The following is a 14,989-nucleotide window of genomic DNA, read 5'->3' on the forward strand; positions in this document are numbered from 1 at the left end:
CGGCCGTATTCTTTGCTAGTGTGTCTCCGGCTCAGTCCCTAAGAGCCCTTGCTCCGTCTCAAGCCCCTGGAGTCCGGCTGATCTTTCCTGCTCACTTTTTTACCTGCATGCTGGTTTTACGTGCTCACACATGGCCGTGAGGCTCTGCTTACAGCACTGTTACCCTGAAGCTCCAACCTCTTTTACACTCCCCCTGAAAGCCAGTCCCAAAGACCTAGGACTCACAGGATCATGCTCGTCTCAGGGACCACCTCGTGTCTTGGTGCCACCTTCCTGTATTTATTACTTACACATTGCCTACGCCAAAATACCTGCAAAGCAGCACCTCAGGGGAGCAGGACGTCCTGGGCTCACCACTAGCGCAGGTTGGTCCACTGTGGCAGTAGAGACACGGGCTGGCGAGCGAGCCCTTCCCATGTTGGTGGGTCAGGAAGCAGAGACCTCTGGCTAGACAGGACACTAGTCGTAATCCTCAGAGTCCTGCCTCTCAGCTCCCTCCAGAAAACCCTCACTTCATACAGGGTGCACCATTTCCTAAAACAGCATCATTACCTGGGGACCGAGTGTTCAAGCACATAAGCCTGGGGAGGGGACACATTTCACATCCTACCCAGTCACGTTCATGGCTACACAGGCATCACTCAGCATTACCCACTTCCAGAACTCTGTCTTTGCAAATAGCAGCTTCGAGGCCTGCTGTGCTGTCCCATCTCCTCATAAAGCGTCCAGTCTCAGGGGACCAGGGCTATCTGGCTAGTAGTGAAAACACTACAGTACGTCTTCAAGGTCCATCTCTTACTGTACAATGCACCAGAACGTCACTTTTTGTGGCTACAGCTGCCTTACAGGCATACATCACACGCACCAACCTCCGCTGGCTCCTGTGGACAGTGGGGTGTAAGCACCCGAGTCTTGCTTTAAGTATTTACCTAGAACTGCTAGGTTGCAGAGTAGCACCGTGTGAGTCCTTTTCAAAAGCCCTGAGCTGCTCCCTACAGCTGCTCCAGCGGTCACTCACAGGCCAGCATTTTCCCACACCACTGCCAACGCTTTAGTTAGCTTCCCTTTCTTCTTTTTCAGGATGCAGTTTGATGAGGTTACCCAGGTATGTCTCAAATACCTGGGCTGGAGCAATGCTCCTGCCTTAGAACCATGAGAGCCTATTTTTCTTTTTGGTAGCTATCCTAACAGACGTGAAACGACACCTGCTGTGGTTTGAATGTTCCTTCTTTAACTGACTGCTGGACACAGACTCCGACTCTCCCCGTGTCTTCAAGGGGCACATGTGTTCCTGTATGTGACTCTAGTGGCTTTCCTCAGTCTTTTACATTTCTAAGCATCTCTCGGCCATGGACTGACTTTCGTCCTCTGTCCCCTTGTCGGCGCCACATCCTTTGCACAGCTCCAGGAACAGACCTGACTGGAGTGGTGAGGAAATGGAAGAAGACAACAAACACGGAAAAAGCTGGGGCCGCAGGGCCTGGGCTCTCTCAGTAGCCTGGACGCTCAGCATGTTTGTCCTATGCAGTTGAACAAGGCGTGGTTGTCACACACAGAGAACGGAGGCAGGGTGGATGCTAAGCAGATGGGTCTGGACTACAGGCTTGGCTAACACTGGTAGGACGGTCTCTGAGGGCGCAAACACCCGGGGGAGAAAGGCACGGCGGCTATCTTCTGTACACACTTGGATCCAGAGGAAGCCTTTTGCCATTTCTCTGAGCCTCACACCACAGAGGAAGGAAAAATGTCGTCATTTTCTGAAGGTTTTGAGTCCCTGACAAGTCTGTGCCCACATCAACAGCACACTCACCGCGGCTCCCTCCTTTCCTCACACCTGGAGATGTTCTGCCTCAGCTGAAGGCGTGGGTGCTGCTGGCATCTGGCCAGTGGATGCTGCGGATATTACAAACGCCTTGCGGTGTGCGGATGTCCTGTAACCAAGATCAGGCTCCAAATGCCACCGTTCCAAGGGAGAGAAGCCTGGATCTTCAAGTGGCAGATGGCTGCATCTGCTGCTCCTCAGTCCACTAAACGGACACTGCAGTAACACTGCAAAAGTCGCAAAGCTCTTTCTGTGTGGCCTCCATAATGAAGTCTAAATCACATGTCTGATTGTACTGATGCATTCGTTAATGATGCCCTCAACAACCCAAACTGAATCTGTGATTAAAAAAAAAAAAAAAAACAAACCACTGCCACTCATACTTAAGGAAACAAGTCTATACATCTGGACGCCTATGAAACTGAGAATGTCTCCCAGAAGCCCGTCCCATCCAGACTGCTTGGCACTCTGTGTGGGGAGCAGGGTGGATGTGACAACCCCAGAGGACGCACACACCTCAGCAGTGCCAATCTCCTCTGTGGCCAAACACTTATTAATAGGACTCTGATCCCTCTCCCTTTTGTTGTTGTTTTTTTATTTTTTGAGACAGGGTTTCTTTGTGTAGCAGCCCTGGCTGTCCTGGACTTGCTTTGTAAACCAGGCTGGCCTCGAACTCACAGAGATCCACCTGCTCTGCCTCCCTGAGTGCTAGGATTAGAGGTGTGTGCCACCACCGCCTGGCTGTCTCTTCCCTCTTAATAATTAAGGAAATAAAGTCTTGTAAAACGAGAAACTTTAATTATTTAAAGCAAAGGCACAAGTAAACATTTTAGGTTATCATACAGTGTTACAATAAAATCCCAACAGTACAACAAAATACATTTGTAACTTTGCATGTCTAACGTGTTACTGTATCAATTCTTCTCTAGACTGAAGGGGTGTGTAGAGCCACAGATGTTATGTAAAAAGTTGGATTTTAAGTAGCATCTACCTTACTTTCAACAAGAAATTTTAATTAATTTCAGAATTAAAAAGAAATTAATTAAAAATTGCTTGCTAATCTAGAGCAGCAAAATGGTTCAAGTTAAACCTCACTGCTTTCGTAAGTTACTGGTTCTACACATGTTGGCCACCGACGCCTTGGTATTGTGCGATAACCACGCTGGCATGAGAAGCTTACCAAAACATGACTGATGTCCTTAATTTTTAAAAATTTGAATATTACAGTGCATTATGCAAATGGTGGGTGAAGACCCAAATGACTTCTTATGATGCCAGGAGCAATATACTTCAGAAGAAGTAGACATTACTTTCAATCAAAGGCACTGCCTGGAGATTAACAAGCTGCACTGTGTTCAGGGCTAGAAAAGGATCCCCCCTCCCCAACATAAACGGCCAGTTAGCTGGAGTATGATGTTTCAATCAGTCAGCAAATGCTGAGTGGCTGACAACCAGCCAAGCAAAATAAAAACAAGCCCAAACAAACAAAGAAAAAATCAAAACAACAAAAATCAGAGTAGAAGTGGTATAAAACAATCTCTTTGGCCTCGTCTTCCATAAAGAAAACGTATGCATTGATTTTGCAGAAATCAGAGCCTGGGTGCGGCTCAGCAGCAGAGAGCTTGCCCACCGTGTGCAGGCGCTTTCCGGATCTTAATGCCTGGCCTTGCAGCCTCACCTTTAGTGTGTCACCCAGGAGAGCAAGGTTTCCTATCACCTGCATCCACAGGCCATCCTTCATGCCCAAGGGTGTGAGCGCACTCCATTCGAGAGACACAAACAGTCAGATGGAATGAAAGCCCTCAGGAGAACACAGTCTCGTCTCCAGAGTCTTGAACGACTGCTAACATTAATTTCAATGAAATGCAGTAATCAGGACACGGTATCCTATTGGACCCTAATGGGAAGAAAGACTTTACATCTTTCTCAGATGTAAGTAAATTTTAAAAAAAAATTTTTTTTTTGAGACAAAATCTTACTATGTTATCCAGGCTGGTCCTGCACTCAGGCAATCTTCCTGCCTCTGCTTGCCTTGTATCAGAGAATGTGGTTTGCACCACTGCACCTGGCTTGACGCAAAGACCTTGAAGAGACGTTGCTTCTAGCTTTCCGCTGCACAAATCACAAGAGCGTTAATGCATTAGGGTTTAATCAGGAGGGTTGTTTACACCTAATTCAAACTAGCAGGAGTTAGGGAGTTCTCTGCACTTGTCTGTCTTTTCTTGGCACTGGGACTGAACACAGGGCCTTGGGCACTTAGGTAGCAATTCTAACTTCTGGGCAACACTGCTAGCCCCATCCATGTTTCCTGACGAGGGGGTTAGATAAACAACATGGCTACAGCCACCTTGCCTCACTGGGCTGTTACAGCCTCCTGGACTCACTGAACAGAGCCATAAAGGAGATTCTCTAAGGCACTGGGCCGTGGCAGTGCTGTCAACTCCAGGAGCAGGGCCCGTCTCCGCCCTCTGAGAGACTTGACGGCTGAGCTCACTGTGCCCGCATCTACAGGAGACACTCGCTAAACAGATTTCCCAAGTAACGCTGCAGACAGCAGGGGACTGGCAAACTCATTAGCTAGACCTTTTAAGAGATTTGAGTTAATACCTTAAGTAACTAGCTTGTGATCTAACGCAGGTAAATTAAATACAATTTAGTGGGTGCTCTGGACACAGGAGGCATATATGTATTTCCGGTCCTGTCTTTCAGGCAAGAGAACAGTTAGGACAGTCTTGCTGGGAAAGCCCAGCCCACAGTGCAGCATAAGGCATTACAGAGTTTTAGACAGAAAACTACTTTTGTTTCCTCTGTTCCATTTCATAAAATATTTATGTATGCAACATTTTGTGCAAAAAACGTATGTTCATACACACTAAGTTCTATTTTCCACGATGGCTTTCTTTTCATAAGCTGCTAACAAAAATGAGGGCGGGAAGCATCCGGTCAGCACAGGCCTGGAGCCGTTCCACGGTGAGTGCCGTTTCTCAGCTTACAAATATCAGGCATTCGGTTTTCTAGAGAAAAAGTCTGAATACAAGGGAATGATTAGGAATAAAGGTTTCTTATGGCTTTGCCTCTCGATTAGAAACTAGAGAGCTTAAATACTATCCTCACATTTATTTTTCAGATATTATTTGCTATGTATCTTGGACCTTATCCTAGTGCTAAATTATATTAAATAGAGTAGCATGAACTAGCATGAACTTTAACCTCTTTGATCATGAAAAGTTTATTAAAGATAGAGTAAAGGACTTCGCCAGTAGTGTTTGAACAGCTATCCGCTGGGCATCTGCTAGTGTGTAATGCTGAGTGAGTGCAGCTGCTGCTAACACAGTAGTGCGTGGTCTGTACTTAGTTTCCTTTAACTTGATATTTACAGAAGTCCTGTTAGAACGCTGAAAGCAGTCACCGTCCACGTCTGCTATTCACGTAAGAGGATGTGCAACGCTGGGCGATTCAGGTCGATGCCTATGCAGTGTACCTGGAGCTGAACTGCTGCTATTCCGACTGACACGTAAGTATGACACGTACAAAACTTAGAAAGTAAAAACAAAATAAAAATGTTCAGAACAGTTACTCTGTGCTTAGAAATTATACAGAGAAGCAGAGCGTTTTTGTCTGACAGTCTCTGACGGCCCACCAACAAAGCTGCGACTCCAGTGGAGACACACTATCCTCCGAACACAGGTTAACTCACAGCTATGCTTTCGTCAGACGTCCAGAGACAGCTACCTTGGAAACAAATTGACAAACACCAATGTACAATTTGTTCAATGAGCATAAAATATTGCACAAGACGGTTTTGTTTAAAGAAAATCCAACTTCCCACAGTCCTGAATTTTTAAATGGTCCTCACATTTAGACATAGCAGTATTTTCTAGACAGGAAATATTAATATTCTGTAATACTGTTAGAACTCCATTTGCCAGTTAGCACGCTTCCGTCTACTGTAGCAATGGAAACTTCAGAGAACATTTGGCAAAGACAGTCAGAGCAGACTGTGAAACACACATGTGAACGCACGGGACAAAGCGATGGTCCCAACTCTGCTCAGGCCCTCAGACTGTCCCAGCGACGGTCAGACTGTGGTTGAGTAGGACTCTCTCTGTGGGGGCTGCCCCTCTGGGCCGTCACCGTCGCTCCCCTGAGTCCCTGGCGCACCATCTTCCACCTCGCTCTCGCTGCCGTCTGCCAAAGCGGGATTCAGAGACGCAGGGCCAGACTTTCTGTGCGAAGGAAAAGCAATGCCGCTTTCCTGTAAGGAACTATCTATGAAATCCTCGTCCGATGAGTGGAAAGAATCATCATCTCCTATTAAGTGGCTGACGATGTGGATTCCGTCAAAAGGCGGTTGGCTGGAGAAGTCCCGCTGGCCTTTGAGGCACCTGAGCTGTTGAAAACAAAATCGAGGTTATTGGATACACTCAAACTGAAGCCCATGCAATGGCCTCACGATGAAGCTGATAATTCATATTCGTGGAAGACAATGCCTTCATCTCTTTACGTACAGATATTTTTTTTTAATGTTTTCTGTGTTGTGCAATGGGCAGTCGTTCTAACTGATTTTAACAGGCTTATGCTGTGGAATTTATTGTTCTGATTCTACAGATCAGGAAATGGAAACGTGAGAGGAACCTGCTGAGATTTCACAGTTAATAGAGTTTCAATTTCAACTAAAACCTTACTGTGCTGAAGATAATATGAACTCCATGTCTGCATCACCTCATTTTCACACACGTCAGTCTGGCTACATTATAAATCACACCATCTTTGTCCCTGGATTACTCTGAGGTAAGTCACAGCCAGGCTATCGGTTCACCTGTGGGTATTACGGGCTTAAAGGCTACATTTCATTACTACACACGTTCATCCTGAAAGCACGCCACCATAATCCTGTAAGTGATACAAATGACTGAGAAACCATTAGTTCTCCGTAGTTGGTGGCCCAGATCTTCCAAAAGCCCCTTTCCCAGGGGTCACTGCTTCAGCTTTCCTTAAATTCCATCGAAGCCCCCTACTTAGCGTCACCATCAGATACCACCCAACCCTGCCCTCGGGAACTTATGCTGCAAATATAAAGTTAACTTTGACTTTCATTTGTCCTGTTCACTGTGTCTATTTCCTCTACCGGAAAGTACAGAATTAAAGCCAGCAAGTAACGATTAACTGACCACCAACTACCGTGCGGACCACGCGGCCGTGGTGAGGTGCACCCCTGTCGCCCCGTCATTCCTATCAACCTGCATGCCTGCTCTCGCTGACAGCCTCCCAGTCACTATCTTTCAAATCTTGAGATAAAGGCGACGTGCAACAGGCAGGAAACGTTACAAACACTTTCAAAACTAACGGTTCGCAGAGAAAAGCCATTAGAGCCTTGCCGCGCTGCCTCCCGGCTTCCTGACAGGACCTCCAGGAAGAAGTGGAGACATCTCAGCGATTCCCTGCTTGCTGTGGCAAGAGGAACGAAGGACGCTGGAGCGCAGCAACTTCTGGCTAGGAAGGAAACGCCCCTGCCCTACAGCAAGAGGAGAAAATTATACTGAGGGACAGTGAAACTAAAGTAGCATATGGCCTCTTGGCACAGCTCAGGGAGCCTAAGCCCGGCTCCGAGTAGCCACCAAAAAGGCACAGAACGCCAGAGTACCGCTCAGCTTCATCACAACTGCTGTGCTCTGATGCAACGCCCCACTGCCGCATTGCAACACATGATTTATAGCTCTGAGTGTTGGGCTCAGTCAGTTAATCTCTTCCTTTCTCTTTCTTCCCCGGAGCCTTCTGAGGAAACACTAAGGAACACATGCCTTCCTTCTTCCTGGCTGTTACAGAGGTGGTAGCATGGCAGAACCACCACAGCTTGTCAATTGTTGGGAAAGCTGTGGTTTTCCTTTGCTTTAACAAAATGTGTTACAATGAACACACTGCAGCCTTCATCAGATGAGGCTCAGGTTCTCAACATGGAGGGTGACGCCTACCACCTCTCTGAGAAGTGTTGATGGGACTAAGGAACGGGCACGCTGGGCTACGATGGGGGCGTTCAGTGGGCACCTGGGCAGGGAATTTCAGGTCCTGAGTGTGGTTTCAAAAGAGCTGCATGTGGGCAAATGCCCTGAAGTGTTCATCATGTCCGGGGCACGGGCAGAAGGCCAGCGCTGGGCCTTCCGCAGCACAGAGGACCTGGCTTTCCAGTTTACAGAATTTGTAACTCTCCACCAGACTTCCAGGAGTTAGTTATATTTGGAAAGACGACCTTCAGCGTTTGTTGGGATAGAAGCCCTCCGTGGAATGGCCGCCAACCCTATCGAGTCTTTGTTCTCTCTAAGAGGAGAGGCTGACAGTGAGCGTGAGAAGGCTGTAGAGATGTGGGATGAGGTACGGCAGAATGCGTGTGCGTCTGCTGTGTAAGAAGCCTTGGGTTTGATCCTGAGCGACGGAGAATGAATGAAAATGATATCACTGTGGCCGACCCTCTGCTAAAACCAAGTGGGGCTGAGCCAATGAGGAGAAGAAACTCAAACAGCAGGACTCTCAGCCTCCAGACAGTGAGTGCCTGCTCAGTCTTGGCAGAGGCCCAGGGGACACCATCTCTCAGTGCACAGAAGGTTGTTGTGAGGCAAATCGTGCCCTGGAGGCAGCCCCAGGAGCACTCTGTTTAAACTGGCTGTTTCCTACAGTTGTCTCCTTTGGGGACACAGGGAGGGCTTGGGGGAAAGTGAGTCACCCTTGAGGACCCTCTTAAACCAAACACTGCTCCAGGCAGTGCGTTCCCTCTGTGCTTCTGGTCTTACCAGACGGTCTTTTGGCCAATCAGGGATGAAAAACAATTGATGAAAACTATGGACTATGTTGCTCAGGTGGTCTTGAACTTGTGACCTGAGTGTCTTAGACACTCAAGTGCTAAGATTCAGAGGCAGAATCAGGACATCTGTATGTCCTGGAAAGCAGACATAGTTTAAGCAAACTATCCAGAGGCTCACTGCCTTTTTAATTCTTGGATAAATATAACACAAATATCCTTATAATACCAAGCAACAAGAATTCCTTAACTGTGAAACTCCTAGGTAAAATCAGACATAGGTTTTAAGTTCCTGAAGTGCTTTTAAAGTACCTCTGAGGTCCACCTAGGAGCTAGGGGAGAGAGAGGGAAGGAGGAGAGAGAAAAAGGGGAGGGCGAGAGAGGGAGATCTGCTATGGAAATAGAGGACCCGTGACTCAAATTATAAGCAAAGGACCCCTTTTTATAGTCTTGAGACACCCCCAGAGAAGAGCCTGAGGTAGACCATCCTACAAAGAAGACCGAGGTCAACAGGTCCAGCTCAGCTCCCCCCTTTTTTTTTCAATCTCAGTAGTCTCTCTCTTTTTTTGAAAATAATATTTTTATAAAAGAAAGTAAAATCATGGTTTCCTCTCCCCCATCTTCTCCTAGATCCTTCCTGCCCACCTGCTCCATTTCTTCTTTGTCTAGAAAACAAACAGGCAAATAAACCAGAATTTAAGAAAGAGAGAGGGAGGGAGGGAGGGAGGGAGGGAGAGAGAGAGAGAGAGAGAGAGAGAGAGAGAGAGAGAGAGAGAGAGAGAGGCACAAGAAACACAAACAAAAACACAAAAATACAAAATCAGAAACTACAATAAATAAGCAAAAGACTAATAAGACAAAAAAAAAAAGCCTGAACAACACAATTGAGACAAAATGTCTACAAAAATACAACTGAGATCATTCTGTGTCAGCCTCTACTGCTGGGCACGCAGCCTACTTTTCAATGTGGTTAATACACCCAGCGAGAATCCACTGGAGAAAACTATTTTTCCTTGGCAAGTGGGCGTCAATTGCAGGTTGCTTCTTGGTTGAGTGGGAGCCCATGTTTACTTCCTCGTTGCCGAGACCTTGTCTGGCTTGAACCTGTGCTTATTCCTCACGTGGATATTACCAGGGATGTCAAGCCAACACCTGAGACAAGCAACGCAGAGGATGGGCAGGGGGGAAAAGAGAACCGCGCACCTACAACATACACACTTACAGTCATGTCATTCCTGTGAGGACATGATCTCTATAAAAAGAAGCTGCCACGTAACTGCCAAAATTGTCTGCATTATACCTTTAGTTGTTATAAATTTACTATATAAGTAACATATCAAGTAAAGAGAAGTTAGAAAACAATGCAACTCCACGGTCCATAATCCTGAGGCAAATGTTAACATTTGTCATACCCTCTGAGATAAGCCTAGCCTCACTTCCGCATGCACCCCCTTATAGCCCGTGTCCCCCACTGCTGGGACAGCTCCACATTTCTTAGCCTGAGCATCTTCTGATGGTTGAGTGGCTCCTCACTTAGGAACACACCATGATCTGCTTAACCAATCCTTCTTTGGAGGAATTTCTGACCCCCTCTCCCAATACACACCCTTCCAAGGAACCACAAGCTCTGGGAGCTTCCTGGTTAGCTCTTTAAGGCAGATGGACATGGAGAAGCATAAAGCCCAGCAAGAGGGTCACACGGCTCTGGAGAACTTTGCCTTCATGTTGGTCAGGCTGGTGGCCCAAGTGGAATCACAGTCCTTCATCTGACCGTGACTGCAGCCAAAGATGATCCTAACCTCTTCCCTCCCTCCTCCTCAGCTGCTGAGACTCAGGCATGCGCCACAACACCAGGCAAAGACAGCACTGAAGGCCTAAGCAGAGGGGTCAGCAGGTGCAGCTCTTGCTGCTGCCCAGGTGTGGGCCTCTGGGTTTCCATCACTAGCTTCCACTAAAGGCTGGACGTGGAGGAGTGCCCTTCCAACCCAGCACGAGGGGAGGGTGAAGACAGAAGGGTTACTGCAGTTAGTAGAGTCACTGAGCTCCTGGGCTGTCCGTCAGAGGCCCGAGAACACCTGCTGTTTTTGTAGAGGACCTGGGTTTGGCTCCCAGCACCCACATGGTGACTCCAACTATTTGTGATTTCAGTTTCAGAGGACCCAACAACCGCTTTTGACCTCCATGGGCATAAGCCATGCACCTAATATACATACATATATGCAGGCAAAACACTCATACACACAAAATAAAAATCTTTAAAAAACCCATATACTCAAATATGCTTCAAAACTGACTTGCAACTTGATCCTAACCCAACTAACAAAATAACAATCCAATTCAGTAAGACATGGTGGCACACGCCTTTAACCCCAGCACTTGGGAGGCAGAGGCAGGCGGATCACTGTGAGTTCGAGGCCAGCCTGTTCTACAAAGTGAGTCCAGGACAGCCAAGGCTACACAGAGAAACCCTGTTTCGGGGGGGGGGGGGGGGGGAAGCTGCTAGAATTCTGCAAAGGCCCTGAGCACATTCATGCCTCATGTGAGGTACAAGTGTCGGCAATGAAACAGATGGACATGCCGGCATGAGACAGAGGGACACGCCGGCATGAGACAGAGGGACACGCCGGCATGAGGGGACACGCTGGCATGAGGCTGGCATGAGGCTGGCATGAGGTGGACACGCAACATGGTGTCCCCAGGGCACCGGTCCTTACCTGATGTGGAGCACTTCATCATGGCACGCATTAAGAAACAAAGAAAAAGAACATGAAGAATGTAACATGTATGACACTGAACACGCTTACCACAACTTTAAAAACTGGCAGGACCTTAGCCTTGCACTCTGTCATGGAGGCAGAGCTCAGGGCTTCTCTGCAAGCATGAAGCCACCAACCCTTTGGCGACTGGCAAAGGGGGTAAGATACATAACCAGTGAGGAACAGGGCACAAAATGCTGTGCAGTTAATAAGGAAACAGGAAGCTGTTCTGTCCGTAGTCCTTTGAGTGCTGGCTCTGACAGGAAACAGCGGAATTTCTAAGTGCGTGATGTGAAACTTCAAACACAAAAGCTATTAGCAACCACTACACCTACCTTACATCAAAATCACCACTAAAATCTTAGAGTGGGAAGACGCTGCAGGGGTCCTTATGAAGCTGCACGTGGCTCTATGGCAGCTAAGGGTCTTAAGCGTGTTAACGCTGTCATCTGTTTACTCTAGGAACTAAGCCGCTATATGTTAAGATAAACAAGTAAGTGTACTGACTTCAGAGTCGCGGTGCCTCTGTATAGACCAGGGAGATCTGATCGCCTGGGCAAGTGCCCACGGGTCAGATGAGGTGACAATGCTCTCTTCCTGTTTGCTCTCTTGTAGCCACATGATTAGCTTGTCAAGGGTTAAGAGTTCATTCCTACACTTGATTTTAAAGAGACACGAGTGGTATTTTCCAACATCTGAACAAAGGAATTTATATAATTAGTGAGATACTAATAGAATATATTTACATGGCACTGTACAGATACGATGCTTATTACTCCAAGTTAAAGAACCCTTTCTCCCGTGTGTGAGCAGAGATTGCACGGTGCAAACAAAAAAAAAAAAAAAAAGGAAAGAGCCCTGGGTATTTTGAAAGACGATCAATCCACAACAAAGTGGAAAAAGCGATCCGCACACCAAAAAAAACCCCTAAACCAAATGAACTTTGATCAGCACTAGACAAGGTCTGAACTAGTGAAGTGAGTCATGTGATAATGAGTGAACTGCAAAACAGTTGCAGTAAATTTCCAAGATTGAGTCATATCAGATCGCAAAGCCCCCTCCGTACACTGGTGTTTGTATGTCACGGTCTGAACAGCACAGATCTTTTTCAGATGAATCACACTTCTGCAGGTGACACACGATACAGAGAACTGGCTATCCACTGTGCTTCACACAGGAGAGTAGGGCTAAAGTCTGACAGTCATATGGGATGCTAAATTACACACATTTTATTCCCCCCCCCCACACACTTGGTCAATAATTTTGTTGGATTCTTTCTAGAATACGTTCAGTAGTTTTTCCAGATTTAGTTTTTAAACAACATCCTTAACGTGAAATGTCAACCCTCAGGCTAAGCTACTTCCCCTTTTTAAAGCATTGACTGGAGATTTCCTTGGGTTTCACCGTGTCTTTCTGATCTTGGTAGTCCATACAAGACGGAAGTCTGGAAGTTTCTGTATACTGTAAATGATTGTCTGCCCATGTCTTGCCTGAAATACCATGATTGTTTATGAAAAGTATCTTTAATAAAGCTGGGCACAGTTAGGCTTCGAAAAAAATAAATTCAAATGAGGAATGACATGCTATTTTTTTCTTTCTTTTTCCTTTTTCCAACATGCAGTACTTAAGAAGTCCTCTAATCTGAAATGCTGAGACATTTCCCTGAAACACTGAGCAACTTAAAGCTTAAAAAAAGAAAAAAGAAAGAAAGAAAGAAAAGGAAGGCACTAAGCCAGGTGGTGATGGCGCACACCTTTAATCCCAGCACTTGGGAGACAGAGGCAGGCTGATCTTCGTGCATTTGAGGCCAGCCTCGTCTACAGAGTGATTCTAGGACAGCCAAGGCTACACAGAGAAACCCTGTCTCAAAAAAAAAAACTTAAAAAAAAGACATTAAGTAAATCATTAAAAACACTCAAAATGTAGGAAATTGAAGAATCTATTTAAAAATGTATGAAATGTAATGGTTAATTCACGTTCTGAATCAGCAAAGACCTCTACAGCAACATGTGAACAGGGTGGAAAGTCTGGAACCGGAGAGACTGACCCTGCCCATCTGTTTCCAGAGCAGGAGGGAGGGCCACCACAGACAGAGACCCTGTTCCACGAGGTCCTGTGGGAAGTAGAGCAAGACTGCGGCTACGTCTCTTCCTGGAGCTGACGGATCTTGACAGAATTGAAACCATTAGCAATATTTAGACAGCGGCCTAATGCCGTGGTGATGAGGCTAGGAATGTATGAAGTTCTATGTAAATTATGACCAGTGACAGGAAATAAATCACTTCACACTTGTTTCACTCTGAACTTTTAAGGCTAGATCAAAGTACCACAAAAATTTCATTTGATTTAACCTTTAGCTGAAGTATTAAAAAACACTCAGACTGCCAACAAGTTGCCCTCATCAAATTTTACTTTTTTCTCTGGACTGAATTATGTCAACAGGAATTGCTGAAGCTGTATGGCCCGTTTTTATCCTTACATCAAGCAAAGCCAATGTGCACTGACAAACACAAATACAGCACTAGATGCTGACGAGCTGAGGAAGAAAAGAGCAAGCAAGCCTCCTCTAGGGAAGAGACTGCATAGCTGATGTCAGGGCGTCAACAAGAAATCCACAGGCGAAGCCAGGCACTGGGCCAGAGGTGAGACTGCTGAAGGGGAGGGCGGGAAGGCGATGCCTCAGCTGGGTCTTTAGGGACAAGCAGGTGCTAAGGGGGAGACCCAGGTGTGGGTGCCTGCGAGAGAGGCAGAAGCTGAGAAGGTACCGTGTGCTGAGAAACAGGTAGTCTGATGGGACTGGGCCGAAGTCTTGACAGATCAAACAGGAGGAATCTCGGTTTACGCTGAAGGCTGTGGGGACCCATGGGGCAGGAAGTCATTAGAACTATATTATCATACGGACACTGCTTGTGACAACATGCTGGGTACTTCTTTTGTGGCCTTTGCAGTGTCTCTGGCATTGTTTGAAGTACCTTTGTGGAGCAACTTTAATTCCACCATTCATTTCTGCAAGGTAACTGAGGGACAAAAGTATGTGCCCGTAGGAACACAGCTGGGGAGTCAACCACACACCCGGCACTGCTGAAAGCCCCATCCTGTCCAGTTAGGCAGACGTCAACAACCTAAATAGATACAAATAAAGTGAAATGTAGGGTGGTAAAAACAAGTTAACAGACAAGCAAGAGCCAAGTGCCATGGTCCTTTTTAGTGGGTCATGATACTCGTATTGAAGTTTTCAAGGTACCAGAACACTCAAGACACGTGTTATAGTTATGAATCCATCATCATCATCATCATCATCATCATCATCATCATCATCATCATATATGCACAAAGTGTCTTTAAACACTGCAGTAAGCATCATTCATAGACCTCAGGGAATGTTCAAAAGACAAAGAGCATCAATTTTCAAATATGACTACTGAGCGGGTAAGGTACGGTGCCCCCACACAGCAATGCATGGATCTGGGATGGAGAATTGTGAGTTAAGGGCAGCACTGGCTACATAATGAGACTTTGTTTAAAATGAAGGGGGGAAAGTGGGCAGGGCTACTGAGGTACAGCAGTAGGGCTGACTATATCCACAGAGCTGGGCAACCATCGCCACAACCAACCTGA

The 14,989-nt window shown here is 46.6% G+C and overlaps 1 protein-coding gene across 12 annotated transcripts in view; it reads right to left on the reverse strand.

Annotated features, from left to right (window-relative positions):
* Window positions 1-2,600: 2,600 nt before the first annotated feature.
* The window catches only part of EVI5 (ecotropic viral integration site 5), a 151,531-nt gene continuing 139,142 nt past the window's right edge, over window positions 2,601-14,989 (reverse strand). For 8 of the 12 annotated variants that reach the window (XM_084758770.1, XM_084758761.1, XM_084758768.1 and 5 more), the window contains one exon: window positions 2,601-6,212. In XM_084758770.1, coding sequence (XP_084614896.1) covers window positions 5,901-6,212 — 312 coding nt within the window. In that variant the 3' untranslated portion in view covers window positions 2,601-5,900. Of the gene's footprint in view, window positions 6,213-13,763; window positions 14,494-14,989 lie in introns of those variants that run through there. The other 4 variants (XM_084758762.1, XM_084758774.1, XM_084758763.1 and 1 more) reach the window with 4 other exon arrangements.

The sequence above is a fragment of the Acomys minous genome, assembly GCF_964271855.1.
Source record: "Acomys minous genome assembly, chromosome: 15".
NCBI classification, from domain to species: Eukaryota; Metazoa; Chordata; class Mammalia; order Rodentia; family Muridae; genus Acomys; species Acomys minous.